General features: G+C 49.3%; 4 protein-coding genes across 4 annotated transcripts; all 4 read right to left on the bottom strand.

The window, feature by feature from the left end:
• Positions 1 to 1,723: 1,723 nt before the first annotated feature.
• CC77DRAFT_1066807 (benomyl/methotrexate resistance protein) lies at positions 1,724 to 3,433 on the bottom strand (the record flags this gene model as incomplete). Its single annotated transcript, XM_018528928.1, has 1 exon — positions 1,724 to 3,433. The coding sequence occupies one exon, from the start codon at positions 3,431 to 3,433 to the stop codon at positions 1,724 to 1,726; it is 1,710 nt and encodes a 569-aa protein (XP_018380179.1).
• Positions 3,434 to 4,374: 941 nt separating this feature from the next.
• Positions 4,375 to 6,783, bottom strand: CC77DRAFT_1054731 (hypothetical protein; the record flags this gene model as incomplete). The annotated part of the gene is made up of 1 exon (XM_018527811.1): positions 4,375 to 6,783. The coding sequence occupies exon 1, from the start codon at positions 6,769 to 6,771 to the stop codon at positions 4,375 to 4,377; it is 2,397 nt and encodes a 798-aa protein (XP_018380178.1). The 5' UTR covers positions 6,772 to 6,783.
• A 1,104-nt stretch (positions 6,784 to 7,887) lies between these two features.
• CC77DRAFT_1082229 (endopolygalacturonase) lies at positions 7,888 to 9,359 on the bottom strand. The gene is made up of 3 exons (XM_018529353.1): positions 8,587 to 9,359; positions 8,312 to 8,535; positions 7,888 to 8,263 (listed from the first exon to the last, which is right to left on the bottom strand). The coding sequence occupies exons 1-3, from the start codon at positions 9,277 to 9,279 to the stop codon at positions 8,002 to 8,004; spliced, it is 1,179 nt and encodes a 392-aa protein (XP_018380177.1). The 5' UTR covers positions 9,280 to 9,359; the 3' UTR covers positions 7,888 to 8,001.
• A 2,332-nt stretch (positions 9,360 to 11,691) lies between these two features.
• Positions 11,692 to 12,303, bottom strand: CC77DRAFT_1013838 (hypothetical protein; the record flags this gene model as incomplete). Its single annotated transcript, XM_018523863.1, has 2 exons — positions 11,692 to 11,992; positions 12,050 to 12,303. 2 exons carry the CDS (start codon positions 12,301 to 12,303, stop codon positions 11,692 to 11,694), a joined length of 555 nt encoding a protein of 184 aa, XP_018380176.1.
• Positions 12,304 to 13,104: the final 801 nt, after the last annotated feature.

The following is a 13,104-nucleotide window of genomic DNA, read 5'->3' as shown; positions in this document are numbered from 1 at the left end:
CGACCTAGCGCAAACACGATAGAAAGCATAAGCCCAACGTACCACCAAACACATGAGTCTAAGCCAGGATTTTGGGCATCTAGGATACTAGGTTGATTCTTTAGGCTAGTGGGATGTAGTGCAACCGGACAATTGGGGCGGAGCTTCGCCATTAGTTGAGCTTTGGTAATGCAAGCGGGACCTAAGCGGTGCGCATCTTGTGTGCCGCTTCCGCACGCCACTACTTCGATGTAAGGGACCGGTTCCCGTACCGGCCCAATGGTCGCACCGAATGCCAGTCGGAAAGCCAGGCGGACGCAAATCCCGGAAGGGCGAGGAGATCTTAGCACCCGATCTCCATGCAACATCCCGTATCATTACCAAATTCATTAGCACTACGGAGTACCCTTTGTAGTGGTCCTGAGCTGTTGTAGCGCCTCTTGTCCAGCGCTTCTAATACCTAACTGGGTGCCAAGCTACCTGTCTGGGTGCCAAGCAAACGTGAACTACTACCGCAGTCTCGTGTATTGGACGCAACCGTGTTAGAGTACTGATTAGCTAAGAGAGAGGCAAAGTAGCTTTGTGGCAGACATCATCGGCATATGTGGTGTCTTTACTGTGCTATCAAGGCCGAGATGAAGAATGAAGCACACAGCCTGGACTTGACTTTCCCTGAGCATAACGTAAACCCCGGATGGCAGGCTTGGCAGAGAGCCGACGCGGTGCGGGTGTCGCGTTGGTGGGGATGCGCCAAGCGCGTTCTGGCACAAGCGCGTTTTTGTCCCCAGGCATGGCCACCTCCTCGAGCTACTGCATCATCCACTCCATCTCCACCATTTGCTCCTTCCACACTCCTCAACGCTGCTGGTCATCGCCAGCACATCAGGAGGATTTGTTTTTCTCCTTTCTATCCATGTCTTTGATTCTCATCAACGTCCCCATGGGAAGACTGCAGCCGGAAGAAGAACACAACCGCGATTGCGATAACCTTACTGGCATCTCGGACGAGGCATCGAGTCTGCACAATGAGCACATATCAACAGACTTGTCAAAGCTATGTGCCTGCTAACATTCACTCTGAAAAGGTGGAGTACCCAAACCTGCCGCGAATCACCTAAACGTCAATCGATACATCACCGCGATGGTTGGCTATTTGCCCATAACCTTAATGATTACATGGCCTAGTAAATAGTGCACGCAATGTCGGATCCCACCTTTCCAACGACGCGCTTTAAGATCACCGAAAGAACGGAAAGCTCTCATCGCACAAGCCGACTCGATGCTCAGGGGCTGTGTCGCGCTCGTCTCAAGCATGACCAAGGCGCTGTCGATTGGATCCAACAATACTAATGTTGCTGGCGGCTGAAGTAGTGCTTGAATGGTCCGCTTCACATGCGCCCAGCACACTTGGGTTGTGCACGGACCATCATCGTAGAAAACCAAAGGGCTTGTCGACGAAGGCCTGTGCGCTAATCCTTGCCTCCATCATCCGAAACGTAAGAATATAGACACGAATTTTCGTAGGCTCACTCGACCAGCTGGTTCAAGGTAATGATTCGTGTGAGTATTAGTTAACAAGTTATATCTGCGACTCCTCTCTCCGCCTTTCCAACCCGGCAACCAAGTATTTGCGGATCGAGCTGTTTGCCCACTGACCAGACGACTGAAGATCAACTCTCTTATAAGTGAGTCACACCCATTAGGGGGAACTATTTCATTCGGTTCCTGACTAATCTTGCCGTGTTCAGGGCGCGAACTTGGATCTTGCTCGCAATGACGGACCAAAATGGTATAGGGCATAGATACCAAAGATGCAACCAATAGTGAACCCTCCCAGCAGACTCACGCCTCTATTTACTCCCAGATTGACATACAATGGTTGCGAACAATGAACGATGGCGGCAGCAAGTACTGACCGAGCGACGGTATTACCAGCGAAGACAGATGCTGCGTACTTGGGATAGCTCAGGGGAAGGTAGAGGAAAATGGGTTGCATGATCATGAAGATGCCGCCACTCATGATAGCAATTCCAACAGTGGGTACGATCCAGTGGATATAGGAAGTTGCTGTCCAAGCGAAGAGGAACAGTCCTATTGGAAGCAAGAACGATGCGGAGAGAGCAGGAATGAGGCGGCGTTCTGGGGGCCCAATATTCCAGGTCCGCACGGCAGGCTCCCATGTAATGCGTATCCAGACCAGGTACATCACCAGCCCTACAGTGATCCCGACGGCGATGGACAGATAGACGAGACCTTGCGCTCCGAGCGACATTCCATATATTCCTTCGTAGACCATTGGAAAGCACTCGAAGAAAGAATAGTAGATGCCGTATATAAGGGCAACGTAAAGTGCGGTGAATCCAATAGATGGGTCGAGTATCATAGTTTGAATTGGCCGCCAGAGTGCTTCGGTGACAACTTTCCGGGGACGGCGCTTAGATTGATCAATCTCGCCCTGGCTTCTGAAACAAGATTGGCCGGTTTGTTCGCGCAGTCGTTGAGCACGTCGAAGGAGAATGTTGGAAGGCGATGTCTCTGGAACCAGGAAGAAGAAGGCTATGAACAGCGGACCGCTGAGCCACAGCAACTCCCAGGTGGACCATCGCCAACTAGTGGCGGGCACGCTGTAGCCAGAAAGCAGAGGACCAACTGCAGGACCGCTTGTAGCAACGACAGCCCAAGTCGAAAGTGCGTATGGGAGCTTGTCGAAGGCATACATGTCGCCCAACGTCGCTGGACCAGTAGCGAGGCAAGGACTTCCAAAGAATCCTAGGAGAAATCGTAAGACGACCAAGCCTGGGAAGTCGTTTACCAAGGCCGTAGGGATGAGAAGAACAATGAATATGGCAAAGGTGAAGATGTACAACGAGTTTCGACCAAGGGGTGGGATCTCAGAGAGTGGTGACCAGAGCAAAGGTCCGACTCCGTAGGCCAGAACATATATGGAGAGCGTGAGAGAAACGACTTGTTGAGAAACGTCGAACTGACGCATTATACCGGTGTAACTCCCAGTGATAATCGAGGAGCCAAGGTAGACAGCGAAGGTGTAAGCATCGATGATCAGCGTCGGCACCAGTTTCTGACCAGTCGTCCAATTCTGCGGATTTGCAGGGTCGTCAGAGCCATACCAGTTGACGACTATGGTACCATCTTCCAACATTTTGGGCTCGAACACGTCGTTTTGCTGCGTTCTCTCGTCGACCTTCGCGGACCCACCGTCATCTGGAAGAGCGGAATCCGAAGGGCGCATGGAATAGGTGCCGTTGTTTCTCTCGCTTTGCGAGAGGATAGATAAGGGCTCGTCTTTCGAGCGTAGCTCAGCTGCTTCAAGAAGCTTGACGTAGGAATCTTGCAGCTGAAAATCATCCTGCTCTTCGGGGAACTGCAGTACTCGATTGCATGTAATTAGACGGACAAGTCTACCAAAGCTGGTATCTCGGACGAATTGAGACATGTTCCAGTGACAATGGCAGATTTTGATAGTTGTGAATGGGTGAAAATGTAGTTGGAAGCTGCATCGATGGGAGTGCAAAGCCTTTAAATACACCAGGAACGACAAGGATAGCAAAGTTGAGGGATGCAGCCGAGCCTTCATTGAGGTGAGTGTCGTTTTGTTTTTGTCATCAATCTCCGTTACTGCCGTATACCAAGCGCGGTCCTAGAGTGGCGATAACATAAAGACCGCACAAAAGTCGACGCCGCACTGGGAGACTAGGCCTATTCTGTAGAATGGGATGAAGGAACCTCTGTAACAGTGTTGACCGAATCAGAATTAGAGCTGTGACCAAGCCTGGGCGAGATGAAAAAGCGCCACCAGTCCACAATTATCAGGGTTGGTGGTGTCCTCATTTCAGCCGCAAGTAGAAGATTTCGCCATCTTGAGGTATAGCGTGCTAGAGGATGCACTGGGACTCTTACCGAAACAGATTTTGGGTAAATCCGTGTATACACACTGCATGGCCATTCCAGCGCCATCACGGATGACCGGGATCACGACGATCGTATATGCTTCCGTTTGCAAGTATCGCAAGGTGGTATGGGTCAAATTCCGGTGAAATGGTAGATATCCAGAACAGTATTGGGCGAAAGGATATCAAATCGGACAATAGACCTGTACGTATGCTCCCATTTCAGTTCTATCGCAGTGTCAGTCTCAATGTCACACTAACAGATACCGGTCAGCACGTTACTTGAGCATGGGCATTACCTTCACATAGAGCATGACTAGGTTTTTGTCTGACTTCCATAAAACAAGATATTTTAACAGATATCCATCCTAGCAGTGTCTCGACTCGACTTGCTGTACTCAAATCCATTTCACATCCGGGCTTGTGTTCAGGCTTCCCTCGACGTCTTGGTGTCACCTGAACATGCCCAAACTACCCCCAGAGCACTTTATCGTGGTTTACCACCATTTGAAGAGGTCTTGAGCCAAGACTGACTGGCTGCTCGGAAGCGAACCAAGAATTCATCCCGTGCCATGAACTTCCTAAATCGATCAGGTTGCTCCCTGATCAGGCAATCGAGGTTTCTGATCATACGAGAGAGTTGCTGTGCACTACGGTCTTCATGCACAGCCTGCTTCTCGTGACCCAAGAGCATACTATCCAAGATTAGCAAGACACTCAGATCGTCCCATAATAATCCTTGCTCCGTTAGGCAAGTCACTGGCGTGTGCCATGCCTGCACTAGTCGCAGCCCAGGAGGAACAAATAGGACGTCGTTCTCTTCCAAGACAACCAAGCGTTGCCTCCCTAGCGGCAGCCAATCATTCTCTCCATTCGCAAAATCTGCAAAGTCGCTTGGATCCACTGCTTCCTCTGGCACAAAGACCCAGAGTTGTAAACCGGATAGAATACGCTGCCAACTACCAGCTGCAGTATTGACATACGCACCAGAAAATGAGCCGGGAAAAGAGATGGTGTTAGAGTTGACAGACATAGTCGTCCCTAGTGGCGGTGGCGCTAAGTTGAAGCGGTTGTCGTGAAGACCTGCAGTAACACTCTCCAAGAGTCGAAAACGAGCAAGCATCGTGAACAGCGGACGATGGCAATTAGCCACACTGCGCAATGTTGACATCCAGAACCCATTCGTATCTTCAGGATGCGCACGCAAATAAGCGGTAAACTGTCCAAGGGCTTCGCACATGGGCTCGTCAATGTTGATGCAGCGAACTTCTGCTTGTTCCTCAGAGCTGGAAGCATCCTCGAGCAACGATAAGAAGCGTTCATAGTTGTGCATACCGGCATCAGAGAATGATTCTTTGATGACCACAGGCTTCTGAAAAACTTCGCCAGATCGTGCTGCTTCAAGCATATCATCTACAGAACAGTACAGGATATCGCAATCAGCTTTTGAAGTGGCACTGCCAGGCAGCATACCCCTAGATTGAGAAATTGACCATATCCTTGCCAACCTGGTGTCTTGTGTAAGCCATTGGGATCGCGCTCGCCGCTGTGCGAAGCCTGGTTCCGCTTCCTCGCTCAGTTGTTGGATATAATTCGACAACATCTGGCCGTATCTGTTGTGCAGCTCATCTTCTATTGTGAGCCTTCTCTTCGGTGACCCAGAAGCTATACTCATTTCGGGATGAGAGTTTCTAGGTTCAGCCGTGGTTGGTATCTCTTTTGCGGTTCTCGTCACACTGGTAACAAACTCCCCTTGCGACTGCCTCCTATGATCCCTCTCAATTCCTCGACCTAGATCAGATGTGTTGATGTTCTCTGCATGGCCTTGATCAGATAGATCTGAGCTGGTGATATTCTCAGTGATCGGCACTTCATCTACATTTAAGGCCAGGCCATTAGTGTCATCGCTGGGAAAAGTGATAATAGAAACATCATCTGGGTGATGATTTAATGATTCATCTTGATGATCGAACGCAAAGTTATCGAAAACCTCGTTCCCACCTGATGGTGCGAACATCGGAGAGAACATGATATCGGGAGCATACGCGATGGTAGCTTTATCCTGTGTAAGCATCTCTCCATACACTGGATGTACATGTGAGAAGTCAGACTGTTGATGCATGGCTGTCGGTACGTCTTGGTAATCTCCTCTAGTGACAAGCATGCCATAGCGGTCGTGACGCAAGAGGTACTGGTGAACGTGGTATGGTCTCAAATCTTTGAGAAGACGGCCATTCAAATCGACAGGCACCGATCCATCGAAGCTAGTCACCCATAATTCCTCGATTCCTGCATCAGGGACGACACCGCCCGCAATTACGATACTCAAATCTCTATGGTATTGCAATGGGGCTTCGTTGAGATTCTTCAGCCGACCGGAGATAATGGCCTGGCAATGTCTGTCGAGCAGGACATGATTGAGGTAAGGGCGAAACTGCCTACTGAAGTTTGGGTATCGCAAAGCGCAAGTCTTCAAAAGTCGCATACAACCTTGAGCGGCAGTATTCCAACCATAATAACGAACCAAGGCAGGCGACCACAACGCGGAGACTACGGCTAGATTGCGCAGACGATGAACCTCGTTGTACTCGCGCTTTCGTTTTCCGAGACTCCCGCCTTCCTCCTTAGCGCTGGACTCAATCGACGCTGCCAAAGTGAATAGCTCCTCCCATCTCGGATCAAAGTATCGTTCCGTCTCATTGATCTGGGGACATGCGACAGTAATAACAGTCTTCAAAGTTGCTATGCATGTATCGACCCGTTCACGTTGGGCGAGTAGTTTGTCGCGAAAGCTGAGGTAGAATGTCGAATCCGCCTGAGTACTCCACGCATCGTAAAGTTGTTGCACCAGTGACTGAGTTTCATCGTCGAGCTCTGCCATCATTATGATGTTTGTGTTACGTGTTCTAGACCGGAGATACCAAAAAAATAATGTACGACGCGATAGTAATCGTTGCGTACGTGCGAAGTTACCAGTCGTGCGGAGGTACCGGAGAAGAGTTGTATGGCTTGCGGTGCGCAAGCCAAAAGTAGCTCGTTTGTTCTGCGTTACAGCAGTACCTGGATCGCACGTTATATTGTCAACGATGTGCACATGGGCATCGTGTTCGCTGTGTGGGTTGGCCTGGGTATCCGAATATCGAGCGACGCAAAGCGAGCATGTAGGGATGAATACGTGGAACCTCGAAGAAAGTTGTAATCGATGGGAGTTGATGCATTATGCCAACAAGTGTTGCCCCGCCCCCATCATCCTAGACATCGCTTACGACGCCACAACGCGACCTATGCGGCAAAGGCCAGGCAAGGTTGCCTTGAGTCCGGGTAAAGTTCGCCCGATCTATTCCGACTCTATCAAAGTAAGCCAACATGTCAAGATCACATCTTGAAGCGAGAGAGAAAGGCTCTTGGGGAGGTCAGGGCTTAGATTCAGTTCCCTTCATAGCGTAAGTCGCTAAAGGGTCTCCGACTAGACGTTCAGACTGGAGGTCCTCCTATATGTACCTAACTTATGTAATGAACTCAACCCAGGTAGACAACAAGTTCTACTCCCTTGGCCCATGATCCAAACTGTTTCTACCTTTGCTTTATCTCCTGGTCAGTCCATATCACTGGATCCATGCCCCTACGCAAGGCCAACAGGGAGCGAACAGATGCATTCACTGATGAAAACATGACGGCAAGCTGAGGGTCAACAATCCTGCATGTATTGGTCGAAGCCAGGAGCACGCACTCTTCACAAGTGCCTTGGGTAAATTTTCGAACCTGACCTTCCTCCGTTACCATGCTAGTGGTGGCAAACGTGCCGACATCAGCCTCTGTTATCGCTATGCTAACAGCTGGCATTATGTTACTTTTCTGCTTACTACCAAGGCGGTTCATTATACCCTTTGTGTGATCGCTTTAGAAGACTGAATACTGGATTTTGCGGATATTGAGTGCTGTCGCAGTAATCACCGGTGTGGCGAAACTTTATTCTCAACACTGACGTATCTTGACAATGGTTGATGTAGTTGTCCCGTTGAACGAAAAGATACTGAGCTATCGCTCTAAATTGCGCCGCTCTACTTGATATTCTCAACACTGCACACCTCATCACTGATTGGACTTTCACCACTCAAGCACAAGTGCCAGCAGGGACAGCGCTGGGAGTACCAACGCAGGAGAACTTCTTGCCACCGGTCACATTGACAGTGCTGGTCCAGGTCCAGCCGCTGCAGTTGCCACACTCAATAGCAACATTAGTTCCGCTAGCGACAACACCGTTGCCGCCAATAATGTTGTCGATAGTCAGGCCAGTGATAGGGACGCCAGTGCCAGGGGCAACGTTCTTGGGGAGGTCACCACCGTTGTAGTTCTGCTCAATAAGGATCCCGTATCTAGCTAGCTATTAGGACAAGTGGAGGAGCAGAGAGTGGTGCACATACTTGGTGATACCGCTGAGCGTGATGCCCTTGTAGGTAACCTTGTCAATGGATCCCTTACCATCAACAAAAGACTTGACTCGGATGCCATTGGAGGAGTTGCTGATCTTATTGTTGAGGAATTGCACATTGCTGACTGTGTTAGAGGCAGTGCTAGATCCGTGGCCAACCGACCCGACAGACAGACCATGACCACCGTTGCACTGTCCGTTCTGGAAAGTAATGCCCTACACAATGGGTCAGCAATTAGACATGATCTTCCAGTGTTCAGAACTTACGGTGCCGGAGTTGATGGCAACGCAGTCATCTTGGTTGTCGACAATAGCGCCGTCAATGACAATGTTGGAGCTAGCACCAATGTCAAAGCCATCAGTGTTGTGAGGCATCTTGTTCGCAGGCAGACTGTTTCCGCTCTTGTTGTCGATAGTCATCTTATTGACCTTGAGACCATTGCAGCCGTTAATGCTGACGGCCTGCACGGGTGTGTCCAACAGGTAGAGGTTGTTGATAGCTGAGGTGCCCAGTAAGTTGTGAGCAGCTAGGAACTTAGGCTTGGGTGTAGGACCGTTGCTGCCCAGACCGTCCCAGTATTGGGCACCTTGACCATCAAGGCGAGCACCGGCTGCACCAGTAACGATGATGTCGGTACCACCGATCTTGAGGAGGGAGTCATCGAAGCCAACCTGGGCGAGCCAAGTGTTGTGGCCCTGGAAAGTGACCGTTGTGCCCTTTGTGAGCTTAGAAAGATCGAGCGACTGACCCTTAGGGACAGTGATTCCATTGAAGGTGATGGAGGAGCAGCCAGGCGCATCAGAGGCAACAGTAGTGGGGTTGATGGTGCCCGTATATGAACAGACGGCACGCTTAGCCAGTATATTTGAAGAGGCGGCAGACGTGTTGTCGGTGGTAGGAGCCGCTGAGGCGACAGCAGCCACAGCGGCGAATATCAATCCAGTGTGTAAGGCAGGCATTTTGAACGTGCAAGAGAATATTGTTATAAGTATCGGGAGACGAAAGTCGATATTTGAAGAGAGGGTGAGCGAGATCTAGATAGCTGTGTGGGAATGATCCTTTACAGGTCTTCTGTAGCAGCTCTTTATAGAAGTTCATGACGCTTTTCGATTGCTCCGGCTCTAGTATAGCCTCCTCGTACCCTTCACTGCCGAAGTGCTCTACCTCTTTCAGCTTCAACTAGACTGATGACCATTCGAACCAGTTCATGTCGTTTAACTAAATTCAGTAGAACGTTAACCCATGCGAGCTGGTAGATTACGAATTTAGGTTAGACTGGTATGATCAACTTGATTGTCGTTAAGTCCGGCTTTAACGATACGATAGTCGCGCCGGTTGCTAAATTGCCAAGGTATTCTCCACCAATTGCAACTTTTGGACATAGTAGATGTTCGTAACCGTAATAGGCCCGACTGAACGTGTTGTAGTAGAATAGTTGGTGGAAATGAGAGGTTTACAAACATGTCGTTCCGTCTAGCTAAGCTAGGCAGTATCTGTGCACGCGCAGCGACCATGGTGTCGCAGTGGCGCAAATTCTGGGTCCGTGCATCTAATGCGCCGATTCGGGTGCCGTGAGTGCTTTCTAGTGTGTCGGCTGAGGAGGGTCGTTCCGGCACGTTGTAGACAGCGGCAGCGCGTCGTAAAGTTTCCGTTCGTGATATCTGAATGAGATTGGTGGATTCTCTCTTTATTGAACTACAATTCGAAGCCGGGTGGCGGAGAGAGTAGTGCTCGACGTCGAAGGTGCTCTGCAGTACCTCTAATAGAAGGGGTTGCGTGGTTGTATAGGTCGTACTACTAAACAGTTTGGCCACAACAGCTATTGTACCAGTGTGCACAGCTCAAGTTCGTCTGTCGTTATGATGGTCGCTACGCGCAGATCCTGGTCAGCTTGGCACGTTCGGGGCGAGGCCGCGTTGAGCGCACTGACAGAGTGAACTAATGCAGGGCACACACAGAGCCGCTGATAACGCTAACCATCCCAGCTAACATGGCAGCATAAGGACCGAAGATGCAGTTTCACCACTTTCCGAAAATTGCCGTCAGCACTGAAGGACGGTCTAGAAAGCAGTCGACTACGTGCCAAGCAGCGCAAGCTGTTCTAGAATATGTCGATGGTACACCAAGGGACAGTCTTTCATCCAGCCGCGTGGTATGATCATTTCAACGCCAAGAGTAAGCAGGATCAACCGGAGTAAAAGTGATAGAATCGATTGGTAAGATGGCAGATGGACGCACAGTCTTCGTGCGCTGTCCAAGTTTCTGCTGCGCCTTCAGACAACGCTTATCGAAGGCGCAAGATCGGTCTGTAGTGAAACACTTCTATCCAGTCATGCTGTAAGCCGCCAAGGTCCATTAGCCAGCTTCTAGTCATATGCAATGGCAAGGCCCTTCAAGATGTGCTTTTAGAAGCAAGGTGACGACACTGGTCTTACACGTGGTATCAAGCATGTTTCCCTTTCGAAATACTCGTTCACAAAGTGTCTTCCGTGGTAAAGAAGCCGACGAAGCTAGCTATCACTACTGGAGAAACAAGGCTGCCGCATGTTCGACTGGTGCTGCGAGATTTGAAATCAAGGCACCAGTACATAAGCATACTATTGCCTCACAGAACGAACGCTGCTTGAACAAGATTAGTGAAACCTTCTTGAAGAGAGCGGTGTGCGCGCTCACCATTTAGCAAGTCGTCTTTGACCTCTTTGACAAACAAGGGCCAACTTTTGTTCAATGGAACAGCATACGGACTCGTTGCGGTGATTTCAGCGACAAGATTCCACCCAAGCATCGGCCCTATCACCCGCGCAGATGTGAAGAGCAAGTATCAAGTCGATCTGAGGGATGTTTGGGCCGACAGGACTACAACATATATCGGCATCACAATATCAGTGTTCTCATATACGTTTTTCTCAGACTTTCCGTAAGCTCCGACGCCATAAACTGATGCTATACCTACCATCGAAGCTCGGGTGGAGTTGGTTATGGATATCGTCTACAAGGTGGAACATCCCAGTGCCAGATCAGCTTACCCTACCAGACATGTCGAAGTTTATTGGAAAAAGTAACGAAAGTCATGAGCAGAAGAGACTCTGCTGTCTTAGATCGAAGGCTGGTGTAATGAAGCTGAGATTTCAGACAACAAATAAGAAATGATGGCGTATATTGCTAGCATCGAACACCAACAGAGTTTTGCACTAACATCTAGGAGTTGTCGGTGTTGAATATGATTGCTAGAGATAGGATTTGATATGATGACATTGCAAATCATATGTAGCATAGAGCTTTATGAATCACGATTGACAGACTGCGACATGGAATGGAATCTTGTGATGCAACCATACACGAGAATTCAGGTAGCTCTGGTCCATATCGATCTAGTAGAACCCGTCATCCTGACCACACATTGGGCAGAAAGTATGCCACCCGGAATTTTCGCTGTCGCACCTGGGGCAAAACGGGGTATCAGTAGTGCCGAGTCGATAGTGCGGAATAGAGTTGAGGTCGTGTGTCGAGAGGTCGCATTGGTGACGTATTCGCAAGAATCGCTTCTCCACTAGGCTCTGGAATGTCTTTGATGGCTTTGCTTGAGAATCAATTTCCTTCTCGCTGGCGGGATCAACATGTCCAGTCTCGAGAGTGCTCTCAGTCACGCCCGAGACTAGCCCACAGCTGGAACTATAACATATGTTCGCTTGGAAGGTTTCAGAGCATCCTTGAGCTTTAAGAGCTTACCATTTCATCTCCTTGTTCCTACGTGTCTTTTCCATGTTCATCGCGCGGAATTCTCGACAAGAGGTATCGCTCATATCGCCCTTGCGCTTGATCAACATGATCATGTACACTATCTCTTCGGGTCTTATAACTTCATCCCAGTACTGCGATTGGACCTCTTTAGTCAAGTTGCTGCTCTCTAATATGTATTCGCTGTGCTCAATCTGCTTGTGCCACGGCCGATTACCGTAAATGGTGAGCAGGAATAGATGCATCTGCTAATCTACATCGGCATACCGCCGGTCATCGACAGGAATACTGCCTTAGAGGAAGCTGGCTTGTGGAAACCCACACAATGCCATGGGGATCGAAAGGAGTGTGGCTGCTCTAGAAGCATCGTAGAGGTTGAGAGGATCCTCTAGTTCGGTATAGCTGGTCCCAGTGAGGTTGATGATGATATTTTGACATCTCCAGTGACGCCTAAGCATATTGCCGATGACTTCATCGATACCAGCAATTGAGGCTTAAAATGATCGTTTCTTCTCGTGGATGTGTCAGTAACAATGGTGTTAGCTCTGAAAAGAACAAGAGCCCTTCGCGGTGTCCGCTGTCGCTCGTAGAAGGGATGTGAATGATTAAAACAAGTTGCTGCGCAAGCTATTCCGGAGTTCGTCCAGATCGGTCATTACGCATAAGCTAGTCTCTTGTTTAGCTTTCGATTCGAAATTGTGAATAGCTTTACCGCAAACAAGCAAGACCTTTGTGATGATTTTAGCTGGAGTATCTAGAAACGCCTTGCACGATTGAACGTTCGGTACAGACACACGAGGCTTCGCGATAGCCTTATATATGGATGGAAGAAGGGATCGAATTCGATAGCCATACGATTTGAAAGCTAAACACGGTGAGATTGTCGTCACATCATCAACATAACTCCAGATATGTCTGAAAAGATCAGCTGTTTACCAATCGAGTGATAGGGGAATTTACAGCTGTTGATGACGAATAAATCAGAGACGCTTGAGAAATTAGGGAACGGAGCCGTCGACAATTATGAAGGACTTTCGTATTTTGGC

Source organism: Alternaria alternata, assembly GCF_001642055.1.
Source record: "Alternaria alternata strain SRC1lrK2f unplaced genomic scaffold CC77scaffold_30, whole genome shotgun sequence".
Lineage (NCBI taxonomy): Eukaryota > Fungi > Ascomycota > Dothideomycetes > Pleosporales > Pleosporaceae > Alternaria > Alternaria alternata.
This window is presented reverse-complemented; position numbering and strand designations above follow the sequence as displayed.

Excerpts from the sequence above, each read along its gene's own strand:
- CC77DRAFT_1082229 (XM_018529353.1), bottom strand. The coding sequence starts at position 9,279 with ATGCCTGCCTTACACACTGGATTGATATTCGCCGCTGTGGCTGCTGTC. Across the intron at positions 8,536-8,586 it reads TTGCCATCAACTCCGGCACC|GGCATTACTTTCCAGAACGG; the intron begins GTAAGTTCTGAA and ends CCCATTGTGTAG. Across the intron at positions 8,264-8,311 it reads ACGCTCAGCGGTATCACCAA|ATACGGGATCCTTATTGAGC; the intron begins GTATGTGCACCA and ends ATAGCTAGCTAG.